The sequence below is a fragment of the Chelonia mydas genome, chromosome 23, assembly GCF_015237465.2.
Source record: "Chelonia mydas isolate rCheMyd1 chromosome 23, rCheMyd1.pri.v2, whole genome shotgun sequence".
Classification (NCBI taxonomy): Eukaryota; Metazoa; Chordata; order Testudines; family Cheloniidae; genus Chelonia; species Chelonia mydas.
Genome location: NC_051263.2, coordinates 1128014 through 1144754, shown reverse-complemented (window position 1 = coordinate 1144754; position 16741 = coordinate 1128014). Strand labels below are relative to the sequence as shown.

At 64.8% G+C, this 16741-nt stretch overlaps 1 protein-coding gene across 3 annotated transcripts in view; it reads right to left on the bottom strand.

Moving 5' to 3' along the window:
- PRX (periaxin) overlaps positions 1-16741 on the bottom strand; it is a 41232-nt gene that overhangs the window by 12151 nt on the left and 12340 nt on the right. For 2 of the 3 annotated variants that reach the window (XR_006287207.1, XM_037884561.2), the window contains exons 1-6: positions 16285-16459; positions 4992-5047; positions 4059-4142; positions 3558-3686; positions 2417-2576; positions 997-1190 (exon numbers count right to left, since the gene is read on the bottom strand). Coding sequence is in view for 2 of the 3 variants with exons in the window: in XM_037884561.2 (XP_037740489.1) it covers positions 997-1190; positions 2417-2576; positions 3558-3584 (381 nt within the window). In the remaining variant the exon portion in view is untranslated. Of the gene's footprint in view, positions 1-996; positions 1191-2416; positions 2577-3557; positions 3687-4058; positions 4143-4991; positions 5048-16284; positions 16460-16741 lie in introns of those variants that run through there. The other variant, XM_043534559.1, reaches the window with a different exon arrangement.

The following is a 16741-nucleotide window of genomic DNA, read 5'->3' as shown; positions in this document are numbered from 1 at the left end:
TGTTCTCTGCCCCCCAGAGCCCAGAGGGGGCGGATCGGGGGGCTTGGCGAGAGCGCACTGCACTGTGGTTGTTCTCTGCCCCCCAGAGCCCAGAGGGGGCGGACTGGGGGCTTGGCCAGAGCGCACTGCACTGTGGTTGTTCTCTGCCCCCCAGAGCCCAGAGGGGGCGGATCGGGGGGCTTGGCCAGAGCGCACTGCACTGTGGTTGTTCTCTGCCCCCCAGAGCCCAGAGGGGGCGGACTGGGGGCATGGCCAGAGCGCACTGCACTGTGGTTGTTCTCTGCCCCCCAGAGCCCAGAGGGGGCGGATTGGGGGCATGGCCAGAGCGCACTGCACTGTGATTGTTCTCTGCCCCCCAGAGCCCAGAGGGGGCGGATCGGGGGGCTTGGCCAGAGCGCAGTGCACTGTGGTTGTTCTCTGCCCCCCAGAGCCCAGAGGGGGCGGACTGGGGGCATGGCCAGAGCGCAGTGCACTGTGGTTGTTCTCTGCCCCCCAGAGCCCAGAGGGGGCGGACTGGGGGCATGGCCAGAGCGCAGTGCACTGTGGTTGTTCTCTGCCCCCCAGAGCCCAGAGGGGGCGGACTGGGGGCTTGGCCAGAGCGCACTGCACTGTGGTTGTTCTCTGCCCCCCAGAGCCCAGAGGGGGCGGACTGGGGGCATGGCCAGAGCGCACTGCACTGTGGTTGTTCTCTGCCCCCCAGGGCCCATAAGGGCTGAAGCAGGAGTTAGAGCCACCCTGAGGCTGCAGTAATTGACACCCGGGGCCCAGAATACAGGGAGCGCAAAGGGGCCTTTAAAGTCCCCTACGTGCAAGAAGCGGGTAACTGAGAATCAGCCCAAGAGATTTTGCCAAGTCTCTGAAGCGCAGCTCGGTTATAAATGAACAAACAAGCTCCCCCCAGCCCCCGCCCCCATCTCTAACATTTCACTTTGCGAGTCGTTTGAATCACACACGTGTCTGAGTTACAGGTGAGCAGGAGGGGCCGGCACTGCGTACCAGCTTGGCCATCTTCGCCTGGGGTCCCTTCACTTCCAGGCCACCGGCTGCAGGGCTCCCGGGGACATCCGAGCGGGGAACGGAGCGTTTCAGGCAGAAGGAGACCTTGTACGGCTCCGCGCATTTCAGGATCCTCAGGGCATCTTCGTACCGGACGTTCTCAAAGAAAACCCTGGCGCTCAGGAGCTGGTCACCTGCAGGGATGGGTTGGGGGGAGTTTAGGGGCTATGGAGACGGGACAGCAAATGGTGCAACAGAAACAGAAGCAACGGGCCGGATTCACCTTGGGGCAGCCATTGGGGTGAGTGCCAAGTGCTGGCACGGCAGGTGCACGTCGCACAAGCGGGGACCTCGGCCAGGGTTCAAAGCCCTCCTCCAACCAAGCGAGGAAGAATGGCTCCGTGGTTAGAGCCTGAGCCAGGGACCCGGGAGATCAGCTGGGGTTCGGTTCCCTGCTGAGATCGCAAAACACTCTGGCGATGGGGCCATGGGAGGTGCGTGGATAAAGTCTCGCACCATGTAGAAGTCAGGAAATTGGCCACCGTTCCTCTCCCAGCATTTTAAAAGCAGAGCCCCCCACGGTCGGTGCAGCCTCCGCTCCCGGCTTACCACGCTGCTGTGGATAGCATGGGCTTAAGCTCATTGTCAGCGGAACAGGCCGGGGAATGCACAGCGACAAAGGCCACGCGAGCCGCTCGGCAGCAGCCGGCTGCAGATGCTTCTCTCCTGCCAACTCTTTGTGGCATTAACCTCTTCCTAAGCCAGAAGCCAGAGACACGGGTGGCCCGGCCAACAGCCTGAGCGCCAGGGGATCCTCTCTGTCCTCAGCCCCGGCCAGCAGTCTGGGCATCTCCACATCCCCAGGCAGCAGCCAAGGGCCACTGTGGTTTGGCACATTCACGCTGGCTGCTCAAAGGTTATAAATTCATCCACCCAGCTGGGCAAGTGTTGCCCTGGGTAGCCCCTCCGACGTGCCCTACCCTGCTGGGACCCCTCTAGGCACCGACGGAGCTCAGTGTCTATTTAGCCCTTGGCCTTTCTACTGGGGCCGTCAGCAAGGGGACCACTTAGTGCCCGCTGTGCTGTGGCACCCGCCCCACTGGTAACTGTGAATGACGTCGCACACGCAGAGGGGGAGCCCTGCCCGGCACTGCGGTTGTGAGTGGAACCGGGGGTCCACCAGCTACGGGCCACCTCCCTCCCGTTGCCCACAGAGCGAGCGTTTAACAAAGCTAGGGGCGATCCTCAGCCCAGCTACGCGGCCCAGCCCCCGTCCGAGATCAGGTTATCCCCAGTTCCCAGACCGGACGCTGGGGCTGAGAGTACCAGGGCCGTGCCCAGGGTCCCATAGGGAGTCAGTGGCAGAGCTGGGTCCTCAGCTGCCTCCTTCACCACCCGCCTGAGGAACGAGGCCACCCACCTTCTTTGAGGCTCAGGGCCTTGGCCGCGGGGGACTCCCTCAGCACGTCGGAGACGAAGAGCCCCTCCTTGCCCCCGCCAGCCACGCTGATCCCGCTGGCCCCAGCCCTGGCCTCCGTCTCCAGGATGATCTCCACCAGCTCCGACATCTTCGCTTCCTCCTGGCGGGGGAGAGACCCAGCGAGAAGCTGCAGGGGGAAGCTGGCACTGAGTTGAGCCCACGGGAGCCGGGCCCTGGGCTCAGCCAGGAGTGGCGGGCTCAGTGCTGGCTACCCATGACCCCCCTCCAGGGTCTGCCTCTTCACGGGGGGGCCGTGAGACTGACCAGCCCCAGGGAGAGGAAGGTGGATCCTGGACAAGACAGGAGCCATTTGCTGCCGCCCACGGTTCCCTGGGAATAACCAAGTGCCTGGGAAGCCAAAGGGACCGAGCTGGATTCGAAGCCTGCGTGTGAGACACAGGTTTTGACCCTGCGATACCCATGGCTGCTGCGAAGGGGTTGGGGGCAGCTGGGCCAGCCCTGCCCGGCACGTAGGGATGGCAGGACAGACAGGCCTGGAGACCTTTGGTTGCTTTAAAATTCTGTTCCTCTGCAGTGCTTTGTTCCTGTGGTGGGACACACCACGGCGTCTGCTCCGGACTGCCGGGGCCCCGCTGAGCACGGCAGGTACGTGAGTGCAGCAGCTCAGGGCCCAGTTTTAAAATGGAAGAATTGGGGATTGCACCCAGGGAGGGTGAGGCCAGAGCAGGACAGAGCGGGACAGGCCAGAGGGAGCCTTTGGCGGGCTGCAGAAATTCCCGAGAGAGAGCTCCTGGCGTGTGACGGACCCACAGGTCGCCGGTGGCATCCTGGGTTCCGCAGGGTCCTCCCCGGAGGCTGGGGCAGGGAGGGTCTCTCTCCAGCAGAGGTGTGCACGGTGCCTGGCACAACCAGGCCCTGATCCCTGGCCGGGCTCTGGAGGCCCTAGTATGATAGGGCCCGACAACCTGAATTGTTGCCGGAAGCCGCTGGGCTGGAACGGCGAGACCTGGGGCCACAGCATTGTTTTAAATGGGGGGGAGGGAGGATCCGTGCTGGGAGTGAAGGGTGACACCCCGTTAGCAGCCGGGGGTGGGCAGGCTAGGAAGGGTTCATCCCTCACCTCCGTCACCCTGGTCTGGGTCTCCATGGCGGGGGCGGGCGGCGTCTCTGGCTCCGTGGTGCTGGGCTGGCTCTCGCCTTTCCGCTGCAAGACCCGCTTCAGTTCTGCATGGAGCTTCTCCTTCTGGGCCTGCAGCGGGGGAGGCGGGGGCAGAGGTGGGGTGAGTGCTGGGAGCTTAGAAAGGGGTTACAGCATTGGCTGGGAGCCAGGACTCCTGGGTTCTCTCCCAGCTCTGCCACTGACCTGCTGTGCCCCTCTTTGTGCCCATCTTGTCTATTTAGACTAAACGTCCCTGGGACTCGTGCTTTCAGAGCCTGCCCCCCAGCTCCCAGCCCAGCAGGGCCCGATCCAGCCGTTAGCTCGGGGATCCGCTGACTCGCAGGACCAGCCCGGCTACAGAAAAAGGTCTTTCAGAGCCGCGATCCCTGGGCAGACTCCCCAGCCGCCTCTGCTGCCCCCACCCTTCACTCTGCCCCCGTTTCCTGCCCAGCCCGGCCTTACGGCTCGTTCCGCGTTGCTGGCTTCCTCGGGTGACAGGAGGGGCCGGGGCTGTCCAGGCTGCTTCGCCTCCTTTACTTCCGCTGCCTGGGGGGTGGGGGGAGAGAAAACACAGGACTCAGCCTGGAGCCGACCCCCCCGCCCCAGCCATAAACACCCAGGCAAACATGCTGACTGCCCCCCAAGGTACCAGCGGGGCCTAGGACCTGGCACACCGCAGCACAAAAAACTACCTTGTGAGCGATGGGAATTGCTCCACCAGCCAGCAGCAGTGGGAGGCTGTTACCCTCGCTACAGGCCGGCCGTTAGACTGCTGCGCACACTCTGCGAGCCGAGGCCCAAATGCTCGGGGGTGGCTGGGCAGCCCAACAGCAGCGGGGTCCCAGCAGGAAGCAGACGAGGCTCAGGGCCCGGCACCCTCTTCTCCACCTCTATCCCTCCTCTGCAGGCCCTTCCCCCTCCAGGACCCCAAATGGCCACAAAACGGGGGAGGGGCTGGAGTGGGGTGTGATCAACCCCATGAGCTGGCCTGGGATCCAGCCAGGGTGACTCTTGGGGACCACACGCTTCTTGGTGTGGGGATCAGGAATGGGATCAGACCGGGGGCCCATCTAGCCTGGTCTCCCGTCTGCCAGAGCCCTGAGCCCCAGCTGGTCAAAACAGGAGGGTTTAGATCCCTCTCCACAGCTCTTGCCTATCGTTTTCCCCTTCGTCCCCCTTGCAGCGCGTTCGGGCGGGGCCACGTGCCCAGGTGCACAAGGTAACCGGCCTGCAGCCCCCAGAGCCAAGGGGTTGCGCCCAGTGGCCTGGAAATCCAGGATCCAGGGCTGCCCTTAGCAGCTGGGCCCATGCTCCCTCCTCGCCCCGGGCCTGCAGATCAGATCCCAAACCCCTGTGAACCGGAGCAGGGTGCAGCCCCCCTGTGCAGCTACTTACGGGAGACTGGCTTCCTGTGCTGACAGCATGGCTTTCCGGCCGGTCTCTCTCCGCGCCTGCCAGGAAAGGGACAGAGAAAACCGCACCACTGAACGGAGCCCTGAAGGGGAGAGGGCCCGAGGGGGGTGTGGGGGGGAGACAGTCACGCAGCACCCCCAGGAGGCTGCCCGGAAATACACTGTGGCTCCACCACCAGATTCGGGGCTGAAGGCCAGGGGTCTGCTGGGATCTGGCCAGGGCAATGCAGGGGGGCAGAGGGGTCCCATCGGTGACCCCAGCCCACAGGCCGCCAAGATCTTCGGGAGAGCAGCTCCCATGGCTCTCCACTGGGGCGGGGGCACCTTCCCCCATTCTCAGGGGGAGCTGCTGACCCTGAGGGGTTTCCGTCCAGCACCCCAGATTCCAGCGGAGGGTCTCGCATCCCAGCTGGCTCCGATTCCCTGGTGGGGTGAGCTGGGGCCCAGTTTGCCCATCGCCCCCCGTCCTGGCCCGATCCGTAGCCTCACCATGCAGTGGCTCGGAACAGTGAAGCGTGTTTGGGGGTCACACCCTAGCCACGCTGAACACATCCGTGCCCCAAACCACCACGCAACGTAGTGCGATTGAACACAGCGGGGGCGGGGGGGGAGCTCCTGGCCAGCCCCAGGCACCCCCAGGAACATAACCTCACCCCTAGGCCACTTTCTCCCTCCCCCGCCGTGACTTGGCCCTGCGGTGAGGGGAGAGTAGGGGCAGCTTGCGGACCCCGAGTTCAAAGGAACCTGATCTAAACACGCACTCATCCCCCCCCGTCCTCTCAGGAACCACCATGTCCCAAAATAGCATCCCAGGGGGGCCCTGTTTATTCCAGCCAGCGGGAGCGGAAATGGTTTTTCCACCTAAGGGAAACCAGCCCAAACCCCACCCAGATAATACAGACGGGGAGCCCAGCCCCATCACTCCTCCAGCCAGCTGCTCAGCCCAGCCCCCTGCCAGCCCGGCACCCCCACTGCTGTGTTTTGTGGGGCTGCACCATGCACTGGTCCCACGGCCCCCCATGCAGGCAGGTCTGCCCAGGGGGCTTGGACCATGCGCCCATCCCCAGGATGTCTCAGGGTCTTGGGGAGGCAGGGCTGGCAAGCGCCTCATTTCCTAGGCAGGACCACGGGTGTAGGGCAAGAGCCAGCTGCCCCACGGGGTCTTTGGCGCGGGATCGCTCATCTCCATGAGGGGTATGAAGCTTGTCGCTCCCTTTACAATCCATACTCAGAGCCGCACAAGGTGCCACCTCAGACCAAACCAGTCCAACTCAGTCCCATTTCATTCAGCCACCAACTGCCTTCTCTGGCGGGTACGCGGGACGGCGTTCGCAGCTGCCAGCAAGTGGGTCTTTTGGCCTGTGGATTGCAGACCTTCTTTTGGGCTAAATGGAAGGAGCGATTAACCCTTTTGTGGAGCAAGATAGCTGGGAAGAATAGAAGCCACCGCCCAAAGTGGGGGCAGGGTGGGCGCACGCACGGCAAGGGCTGCTCAGAAGCTGAGCTGCGTGGTCTGAGGAGTTCCCGCCTGCAATAAAAACAGGAGCCAGGGAAGGTTTGGTGATCTGCAGACACGTGCTCGAGCTTCACCATCCTCGTGCCCCTGGGGAGAGCCTGCCCCTCGCACAGACACACCAGCTCCTGCGGGGAGGGGATGGATGGGCAAGACTGGGCAACGTCAGTCCCAGGGTCAGGGGGCAGCACAGATGCTGCTCATCTCACTCCCCTGACAGCCTTGGGGGCAAGGCCAGGAGGGGATGGGGGGAGAATGCTTTGAATGGCAATGTCCTTCCCCTACATAGGCTGCTTCCCTAACAAGTCATGCCCACATCCCTCCCAGAGCCAGGGAGAGAACCCAGGAGTCCTGGCTTCCAGCCACCCCCCCCCCCGCAACCACTAGACCCCACATCCCTCCCAGAGCTGGGGAGAGAACCACAGGAGTCCTGGCTTCCACTTTGGTTGCTGTTCCCAGCTCTAGAGTGACTTGCTCAGGGACTTGGGCCACGTCTTTCTCCTGTGGCTCCGTGCACCTGATGCCCCTTGGCAGATCCCCCCCTGCCCCAGACCCAAAGAGGTTTCTCCCTTCTGCACCTCCCTGCCCCCCACTGCACTCTTCATGGGGGCCCCCCCCATCGTCCGTGCCTGGAGGCAGACTGGCGTCGGGCACCCATCTCTGCACGGGGCCCGGTGGCATTTCATTCCCACGCCCGTGCCAGCGGGGCCCGTCCCTGGAAAGGTCACTGGCTGACTTCTCACATTCCCAGCCCCCGGGAAACAATGGGCCCCTGCGTCCTGCCCAGGGCTGCGCTGGCATAGCTGGCATTCCGGGCAAAGGTTCCCGGGACCCCGAACAATGTCTCTGCACAGCCCCGGCTCGCCTCACCCGCAGGCTCCACAGCTCCCCCCCGCCCCCCCCCAGCTCTTCTTCTCGGACGGGGGCTGTTCCTGGCTTGGGGAGCGGGGTGGGGTCCAGCGCGCCGGGGAGGGGAGCGGGGTCCAGCGCGTTGGGGAGCCAGGACTCCAGGGTCTGTTCCCAGCTCGGGGAGGGAGGTGAGGCCCAGCGGGTCGGGGTGCCAGGCCCCTGAGTCTGCTCCCCACTCTATCACCCCCTGTCCCCAGAGCTCCCGGGGCTGGAGTCCCAAGCTATAAGCTGGGGCTGGTCCACCCTTTATCCGGTCAGACCAGGAGCGATTTGGGGCAGCAACCAGCCCCAGGGGGCCCCCCCGCTCTCAGTGGGGGGGGTGTCGGTGCAGCATCCTGATGCCCCCCCGGCCTCGGTCAGTGCCTGTAGGTGTTACTGTGAAATGCCTCGTAACGAACCCAGCGTCTAGCCTGCAGGCCAGCGATCACTCTCCTGCCCAGCAAGCCAGGGCGACGCTCCTCCTGCCCCCGCTCAGCCTGGCAGGTAACACACCTGGTGCTGATGGCAAAGCAGGTGGGCACCAGCCTGGGGTTCATGTATAAGGCCGGCAGCTCCCCCCCCCAATGCAGGGTGCGAGCTGCCTGGAATGCGCCCCCCAGCCCTGCGGATCGGTCCCCACGGGGGAGCCTGCTGGCTAATCTGGCTGGAAGAATTTGAGTGAAAGCGGACATATGGCTCAGAGCACAGGGTAATTCCCCATTCCCAGGGGACAGCCGGGCCCTGCCCTGCCCCGCCCCGCCCCGCCCCGCCCCGCCCCACACACCCTGCCCCGCCCTGCCCCCCACCCCACAGGGAGTCCAGGGACTCACCCATGCAGGGACCTTCCGGAGACTTACAAGGAGACCTCACAAAACTGGGGGCCTGGGCCACAAAAGGGCCGATGAAACGCGGCGTTGATAAATGCAAAGTCATGCACATGGGGAAACGTGATCCCAGCTACACATGGGCAATGGCGGGGTCCGAATTAGCTGTTACCACTCCAGAGAGATCTTGGAGCCACTGCGGACGGTTCTCTGGAAACATCCACTCCACGGGCAACGGCAGCCAAAGAAGCGAACAGACCGCTGGGAACCATTAAGAGAGGGGCAGATAATAAGGCAGAAAATATCACGTTGCCTCTGTATCCATCCATGGGACGCCCACAGCTTGAATCCTGCGTGCGGATGTGGTCGCCCCATCTCAAAAAAGGTCGGCTGGAATTGGAAAAGGTTCAGAAAAGGGCAACAACAATGATGAGGGGCATGGAAGAGTTTCTGTACGAGGCGAGATTAATAAGACTGGGACTTTTCAGCTTGGAAAGAGACGACTAAGGGGGGACAGGGTCGAGGTCTGTAAAATCGTGACTGGTGTGGAGAGAGTGAATAGGGAAGTGTTATTTACTCCTTCTCATAACACAAGAACCAGGGGTCACCCAACGAAATTAACAGGCAGCAGGTTTAAAACGAGCCAAAGGAAGTATTTCTTCACACAACACACAGTCAACCCGTGGAACTCCTTGCCCGAGGATGTTATGAAGGCCAAGACCATATCAGCGTTCAAAAAAGAATTAAAGTTCATAGAGGACAGGTCCATCAATGGTCTCCCTGGCCTCTGTTTGCCAGGAGCTGGGAATGGTCGACAGGGGATGGATCACTCGGTGATTCCCTGTTCTGTTCGTTCCCCCTGGGGCACCTGGCACTGGCCCTGTAGGGAGATGCACGTACACGTTTTCAAGGCTGCCGCCATGTGAGCAAGAAACGTCCCCTGCCGTCCCCTGCCGGGGAGTCGGGTCTTCCTGGCAGAGACCGAGCGCCAGGAGCCCAAGCGCGATGCCCAGCTCCCACGTGACGCTGAAACAAGCCGGGTTTAAAGCCAGACAGGAGCATCCATGCGGCCTTTTGCCTGGGCTCAGCTCCATCCCGGCGTGTCGAGCTGGCGCAGCTTGTTACCGGGTGCCTGAGGGTAGCACTCAGAGACCCCTGGTCCCGGGCGCTGCCCAGACCCTGCGCGGGAGACATGCCAGGAGCACACGGGGGCAGGGACACAGCAGACCGTGGGGAAGCAACTTGCCCATAAGGAGGCAACAGAGCCAGGACCAGAACCCAGGTGGCCTGACTCCCTGTCCTTCAGCCTATGTGGCCCTGTCATACAGCCAGCCCCGGAGCCCAGCTCTCCCATCCAGGTGGGGAAACTGAGGCCCAGAGAGATGAAGTTGCCCAAGGAGCCTGGGCAGCCTCTTGTAGCCTTGTCCGCTGCCTCCACCCCAAGGCCACCCTTCCTCCGGAGCATGGGGCAGCTCGGCCCTGGGGGTCAGAGACCAGCCTCAGGCGTGACCCCGGGGGGCACTCTGTCTCCCCAGCTCTGCACAGAGGCTGCAAACCAGGGCTCCCGTTAACCCCACGCCGCCCAGAACGGAACCGGGCGGATGGGAGCAGCAGCCAGCCCTGCGCCCCGGGCGGGCGGAGAGGCGAACCCAAGTCCTCGTCCCGGGGGCGCGGGGGCAGAGATGCTGGGCAGAGGGTGAGATTCATTCCGTCTGCAGAGGCCCCTGGGGGGTCAGTCCCACCTCTGACACAGCCCCCACCCCAGGCCGCCCAGAGACCCGTCCCCCTGCGCTGCTCTCCCCTCACCCAGCGTCTAAAGCACCCTGGGCCCTCGAGGGGGAAAGTTATGAAAGGAGAGTCGCGAATTCGTCCCACTCGCTAGCAGGACAACCGGCAGCTTGTTCGCCTTTCCCGGCTCCTTCTGCCTCTCCTCCCCGCAAGAGCGGAGTGGGGAATGCCAAGTATTTTATAGGCTCAGCAGAAAAAAATTATTAAAGGGGGGTGGTAAAGGAGGGGATCGGTGGCTCTTGCGGGAGACGCGGGCTTTCTGTGCTGCAAAGGGACGAAAACGTGTCAAGTTTTAGCTCTTTGTGCCAGCAACAAAAACCAAAGCAAACCAAACCCAAACGGCCACCAACCAGTGCAGCGCTGGAGCACGCACAGCCCCGGCCCAGAGCCCCCCCGGCGCTAGGCGCTGTACGATCAGAACAAAGGGACAGTCCCTGCCCCACGGAGCTGGCAGTCCAGGCAGATGTGGAAACAGGCACAGAGAGAGGCCCGGTCACTGGTAGAGCTGAGAAGAAAACCCAGGTGTCCCACCAGCCCAGTGCTCTCCCCATTAGGCTGCCTTGCCACACTGCGCTTGGCGCTGTACAAACACGCAGTAGGCAGGCCGAGGCCCAGATGTAGCAGCGATGGGCGCAGCATCGACCCTGTGGCCAGGGGGGCGGCGGGTGCAGGCAGGGGCCGCTGGATGGTGCGGCTGCATTTACGCGGCCAGGCCGGGGGACATCTGCAGAAGAACCACCCGCGGCCCCACGGGGGGATGGCTCCAAGCTGGGGCAGGCCGAGGCCTCCTCCTTCCCCCCACACTCACCGGCCAGCCACAGGCTGCTCTCCGGCGATATCCTGCCCCGGGCAGAGACGTCAGCCCAAGGCCGAGCTGCCTGGGCTGGCCCCGGTCCTCAGTGCTGGCTCAGGCCCGGCCCAAGGCCAAGCGGCACCGGGAGGCCCCAGTTCCCTGGCTCCAGCGCCTCGGCTGGGCTCCACCCTGCTCCGGCTTCCCGTTTCTAATTCTGGCCCGGCGGCCTCAACGGCCCCAGGCGGCTGGATGGGCGGGCGAGCAGCCAGCCGGCAAAGGGGTTTAGCCAGTGGGGCCGGGGCCAGAGCCAGAGGCAAAGCCAGGCCCCTTCCCCAGCACGGCAGTGCGAGGCCACGGCTGTTAGCCATGGAGCGTCCCCATAGCCCAGGCCAGACAGCATCTCCCCCCAATGGCTGGGGGTGCCCCCGACCGCGCCAGGCAGACTCAAAAGGAGTTTTATATAGTGGGGAAAGTGAGAGACAGAGTGGGGTAGTCACACGCCCGGCTCCCAGCACATCTGTGCCAGGAGCTGGGAATCGAGAACCCAACTCCCAGCCTCCTGCTCTAATCCCTAGAGCCCATCCCCCTCCCAGAGCTGGGGAGAGAACCCAGGAGTCCTGGCTCCCAGCCCCCCTGCTCTGACCACCAGGCCCCACTCCCCTCCCACAGCTGGGATAGAACCCAGGAGTCCTGGCTCCCAGTCCCCACAGAACGACCTATGCTAGTGCCCTCTGCGTACAAGCAAACACTGGGGCGTGCAGGTTTTTTAATTTCTAAAGACTCTCTAGTGTCAGGCTGGGCCCGGCCCGGCCGTGAAGTGCAAACGCCTCAAGCCAAACTCTGCTCCCATGTCCACCCCAGCTGCCCCAGGCTGCGGGACAGAGGCAAACATAACCCCATAGCTCAGCCTCCCTACTTCCCGCTTTCAGCCCCCGTGAACCTGGCTAGATTCCAGACTCCCTTAGAAACACGAGCCAGCTCCTTCTGGCCCAGTGGTGAAGGAACTGGGATTTGGGAAGATCCCCATGTGACCCTGGCAAGTCAGGCCTATCTGTGCCTCAGTTTCCCCATTTGTAAGATGGGCACAATGACCCTTCCTCTGGATGGTCAGTTCTTTGGGGCAGGGACTCTCACCGTGTGCCAGGGTAGCACCCAGCCCACGGGGCCGCCATCTCAGTCGGGGTCTCTAAGCCTTCCTGCAACACCAATTTCTGACCCACCTCACTGTGCTGGATTCAAAGCTTGCAGGAGCGGACAGAGCCCCACACCGTGCCCGGAGCCCGTGGGCTGGGGCAGGCGGAAGGGAGACTCTCCAGGCAGGCTGTGGTGCTGACAGTGCCTTCTTGAGCCCACAAAGTTCATTTCTGCACCTTTTCCCCCTCCCACGGCCCGCCCTGTGCTCAGACTGCCCCTTCCCCCACCCTGCCAACGGCAGCTAGCTCTGGGGCACCGACCGGTCTGCACAGCCCCGGCCTTGGAGCTCCATTGCCCAGGGCGATCCCGCCCTTTCCCGTCACACACCAGGGCCAGGGGCGTCCTGCCGCTGGAAGGGCCCCATTAGACTTTCCAGCAGGTTCCCGTTTGCCCCCAGTGGGCTCCGCGCCAGGCAGCCTGCGGCCAGCCCCGACCCAGCCGGCAGGAGACCCAGCCCGGGGAAGCGGTTTAGCGCCAGAGATAATGATCTAATTAAATGAGGCGGGGGGGGGGGGGGAGGGAATCAAAGAGTTTGAGCCAATTAAGTGGAAGATCTAAGCAGCCAGCAATTGAATTCGAGCCGCGGTCTCTGTGTTGGGCTCAGAGCTGGCTAGGGCCGTTCTCCTGCCCTGGTTTTCCAACGCTCTGGCCCTGGGCTCGCTCGGGGCCGGTTCTCAGGCAGCCCTTGGCAGGGGTCTCCGCTGCAGCCAGTCAGTTTGTGCAGCCCTGAAGTACCCTGCTCTCGCCCTCCACGGATCAGCGCCTCAGCTCTGCCAGGACGGGCGCCCCGCTCAGCGCCAGTTCCCACCTCCCAGCCCCAGGGAGTTTCCCTCGGGACCGAAGAGGCTGCAGGCAAAACAAACTTGTCAAGTCGCTTCCTGGAGGAAGCGGGGCCGGGGAATCTGACCAGCAGGAGTTTGAGAAGTGGCTTCCTGTGCTGCGAGTCACGGCACGCATCCTGCCCGGCTGGCGCTGGCCGCAGGGCGTGGGGGTCAGGTCGTGGCCCTGCGGAGCTCCCCCGGCTCCTGGGGCAGAAGCACTGACATGGCAGCAGGGGCTGGGTTCCCAGAGCAGCCGGCCAGGTCCCGTGGAGCATCAGGTCCACGGTTCCCTCGGGTCCAGCCCCAGCTCCCCGTGAGGCCAAGCGAGACAGCCCCGGGCCAAGCAGACCCTCCTGGCCAGTGTGCAGGGGGGACTGGCTGGCCGGCGCTTCGTGCACGGCTTCCTATGCCAGCCAAAGCCTCGCCCCCTCCGGCCAGCGTAAGCCCACCGGTCCCAGGAGAGGTCCCTGGTGGGGCTCTAAAGCCAGCTCTGCCCGCCCGCCTCGGGCCAGCCCAGCTCCGGCGGACGGGGTGATCCCCGGCCAGCACAGCCGCGCTGGCAAAAGCCCCTGGCTCAGAGACGGTCGCACCCAGGCCTGCGGTAACCAGCACGCACTGGGTGCGCTCGCGCAGAGCCCCCGTCTCAGGGGGGACCCCGACCACCGCACTGGGGTGGGTGGACTGAGCCCAGCCCCTCACCCCCCCTTCGTGACCGGGGGTGGGGTGCTGGGGCAAATTTGAGCAAAGGTGCCACCCCCTCCCCCAATTTCCACAGGGCCCAGGGCCCCCAGACCCTTTAATCCAGCACTTGCCGGGCACTTGCACCGCCATGGCTTCTTGTGCCGGCGGGCAGGGGCGCGCGCCCTGCCGGCGAGGGCACGGCTTGGTCCGAGGCCCCCCGAGGAACACTTGGCAGGTGCAATGTACCCGGCTTGGGCCCTGGTCTCTAGCCCGCAGGGCCCTCGGGCAGGGGCCACCACAAGCCAGGGGCCCCTCAGCCCATCTTCCTGGCAAGGAGGGGAGCCCGGTGGACTCTGGTACTAAGCAAACCATGAACCACTATCCCGCGGCAGCCTGGCCCCAGCTTGCATGCAGCTCCCGGCGCCCTGTCTGTACAGCCCCGAGCGCGGCCTTCCCAGTGTTCGTTAACGCGGGAAGACTGCAGCAGAGCCCCAGGGCCAGGGCTAAGCCTTAGGCCTTCCTGCCTGGCCAGGAGCGATCTCCCGGGGCCCCTGCTTCGAGCTGCTGCTGCCTGGGCTGGGACCGGCCAGGTCAGGAAAGTGCCCGAGGAGCCGTGCGGGGGGCTCTGACCCCAGGGTGGCGCTTGGCGGGTTCCGGCTCCGAAGCCACGGAGGGTTTGCAAGTCCGAGCGGTCCCCGGGCCGGCTCCCCGGCTCGTTCTGGACTCTGGACTCCGCCAGAGACGGCGTCTTTCCCTTCAAGCACAGCCGGTGGCAGACACCGGCCCGGTGCTGGAGGGACGGCACAGGCCCTGCCCGGGGGAGTGAACCCAGCCCAGGCTTTCCTAGGGGGCAACGCACGGCCCTGCCCGTGGGGGGAGAAACCGCAGCTGCCAGCACAGCGAACACTCAGACAGGGGCGTTTCCGGGGCCTGGGGACAGAGGGAAAATCGGCCTCGAGCCCGGGGGCTGTAAGTCCTGCAGCAGAGTAAAGGGGGGTGCAAAGGCCACTGGACTCCCCTAGTTTGGGGCCTGGGGCTCTGCGGCAGGCCCTGCCCCACCCCAGCCCCGGAGGGTCGCTACAGGACAGACCGACCCCGGAGCAGGGAGCGCGGCCCTACCGCCTAGGAGAGGGAGGGAGGGAAGCCGGGCGGGTTACACCCAGGAGGGGGCAGAACGGCAGGTTTTCACCCTCCCAGAAGGCAGATCAACAGAAGCCCCCTGGCGCAGCCCCCCGCTCGCTCCGGCACCTCCCGCAGCGGGTACCTCACCATCTCCCGCCCGCCTCGGGCCTGTCCCGTGCCCAATTGCTCCACAGCCCAGCGCAGACCCCGGCCCGTCCCCCGGCCCGGGGGCCTTTGGCCCTGCTGGGGCACGGCAGCGGGCAGACCTGGCCCGTCTCCCATCCCTAGCTTAGGACGGCACGGACAGCACTCACCAGCCAGGCCAAGCGGGCAGGGCCGGTTTCCTGCATGGGGGAGCCGCCGGGAGTCTCTGCCCAGCGTAACTGAGCCGGGAGGGGTCATGGGGGGGGCAGCGCACAGCAGGGACTTGCTGTCTGCAAGGGTCAGAGCCCAGAGCTGGCTCAGCCGGGGGGCTATGCACCCCAGGGTGCCTGAGCTCCAACCCCGGTGCTTGGGCAGCGCGTCAGAGCACAGACCCACCTGCCCTCTAGACTGGCACCGCACGGGACCGGATCCCGCCCAGCCTGACCCTGCACGCCCTGGAACCGGCGGGGGCACCTGGACCCTCCCCACGTGGAGCAGCACCGGGCCCTGCAGCCTTGCGAGCGGCTGGGCAGAGAATCCAGCCGCAGGCTCAGCTCACGGGGCCGGGCCCCCGGTCCAGCCACACACAACACCCACCCCAAGTCCCTCGTGCAGGCGTTTGCACCAGTCACCCCTTGCACACCTGCTTTGCACTGGTGACATAGCCCAGGCTGCAGGGCGGTGGCTGCTCACCCCGCTCGTGCCTACCGGCGGCCCTGCCGTGACCCACACTGAACTGGGCGGCCCGGCCGTCCTGGGGTCAAACCCGCTGGCCAGCGACTGAACGTTGAAACCCGCTGGTGGCAGCCCCCCATGCCCAAGCCCCCCACCGGCGCACCGGAGCGCTGGGTGGGCCTGAAGTGATGCAGCTTAACCTCCCCACAGAGGTCTGGTCTCATCCCTTCGCTCGGCAGCGCTCGCACCCCTGACAAGTACAAAGAGCCCCCCAAAGCCAGCAGCCGCCCAGCCCAGCCCCCCAACTCCAGAACTTAGGGGGGCGCAGAGCTCGTCCCCGTTCCCCAAATGGGATCAGCATCAGCAGCGACGCCAGCCAGGGGCAGACCTGGCGCATCTGCAGCTTCTCTGCCCCCGCGGCTGCTGCCCTCGGGGCAGGGACTTTGCCGGCAGCCGACCCCGCAGCCAGCGGGCAGAGCTCAGTGCTTGCAGCTATTTGACAGGCCCCCCACCCTTGCATGAAATGAGCAGGACGAGTCTCAGCCCAGCTTCCAGAGGACGTGCGCCCACCCCACCAGCAATCCACGGGGGTCCCCCCCGCCCTCGACAGCGAGTGCATGGAGCGAGTGGGGCCGCGCGACAGCTCCCCCAAAGGCCGGGGCGCTGCGTGGGGAGCTCGCCCTGGTCTGGGATTCAGTAGCAGGAAACTGGTTTTTAAGAAGACAAGACGCATGAAAAGCCCCCGTGGGATCTTGGCACATTTTGCTGCTGCTCTTCCACCCGCAGGAGGTGACAGACGGGCAGTGCCAGGCCACCCCCATGCAGCGCCTTACCTGGGAGCTGGCCCCCGTCCCCAGCTCTCGGCGCCCCGCCTGCGGAGAGTTGGACCCGCAGCCCGCTGAGCCGAAAGCTGCTGAGCGGGAGGGAAGTGGCCCAGGCCAGCGAGCCCTGCAGCTGGCTGGGAAAAGGCGGCTGGAGACACAGCCAGCTTCTAGCCCAGAGCAGAAAGGGGAAGGCACTCCCCAGCCATTGGCTGCAGCCAGGCCCACATCAGAGTCCGTGGGATTGTGTCTGTGTGCACGCGGCCCCTTATGGGATCCACATATTACTTACAGTCCGGGCGCAGCCCTTAAAGGGGCAGGGGCAGCTGGGGACCAGAGGCAGGTGCCTTTCTCGGCCAGTTTGCAGGGAGGCACCGTCCCCCATGCCCGCGCCCCGCGCTGCGGCCAGGGAACCGGGAGCGAGATGCGGCTGGTACGCGGGGGAGGCAGAGTGGGGAACGCTGTGTGG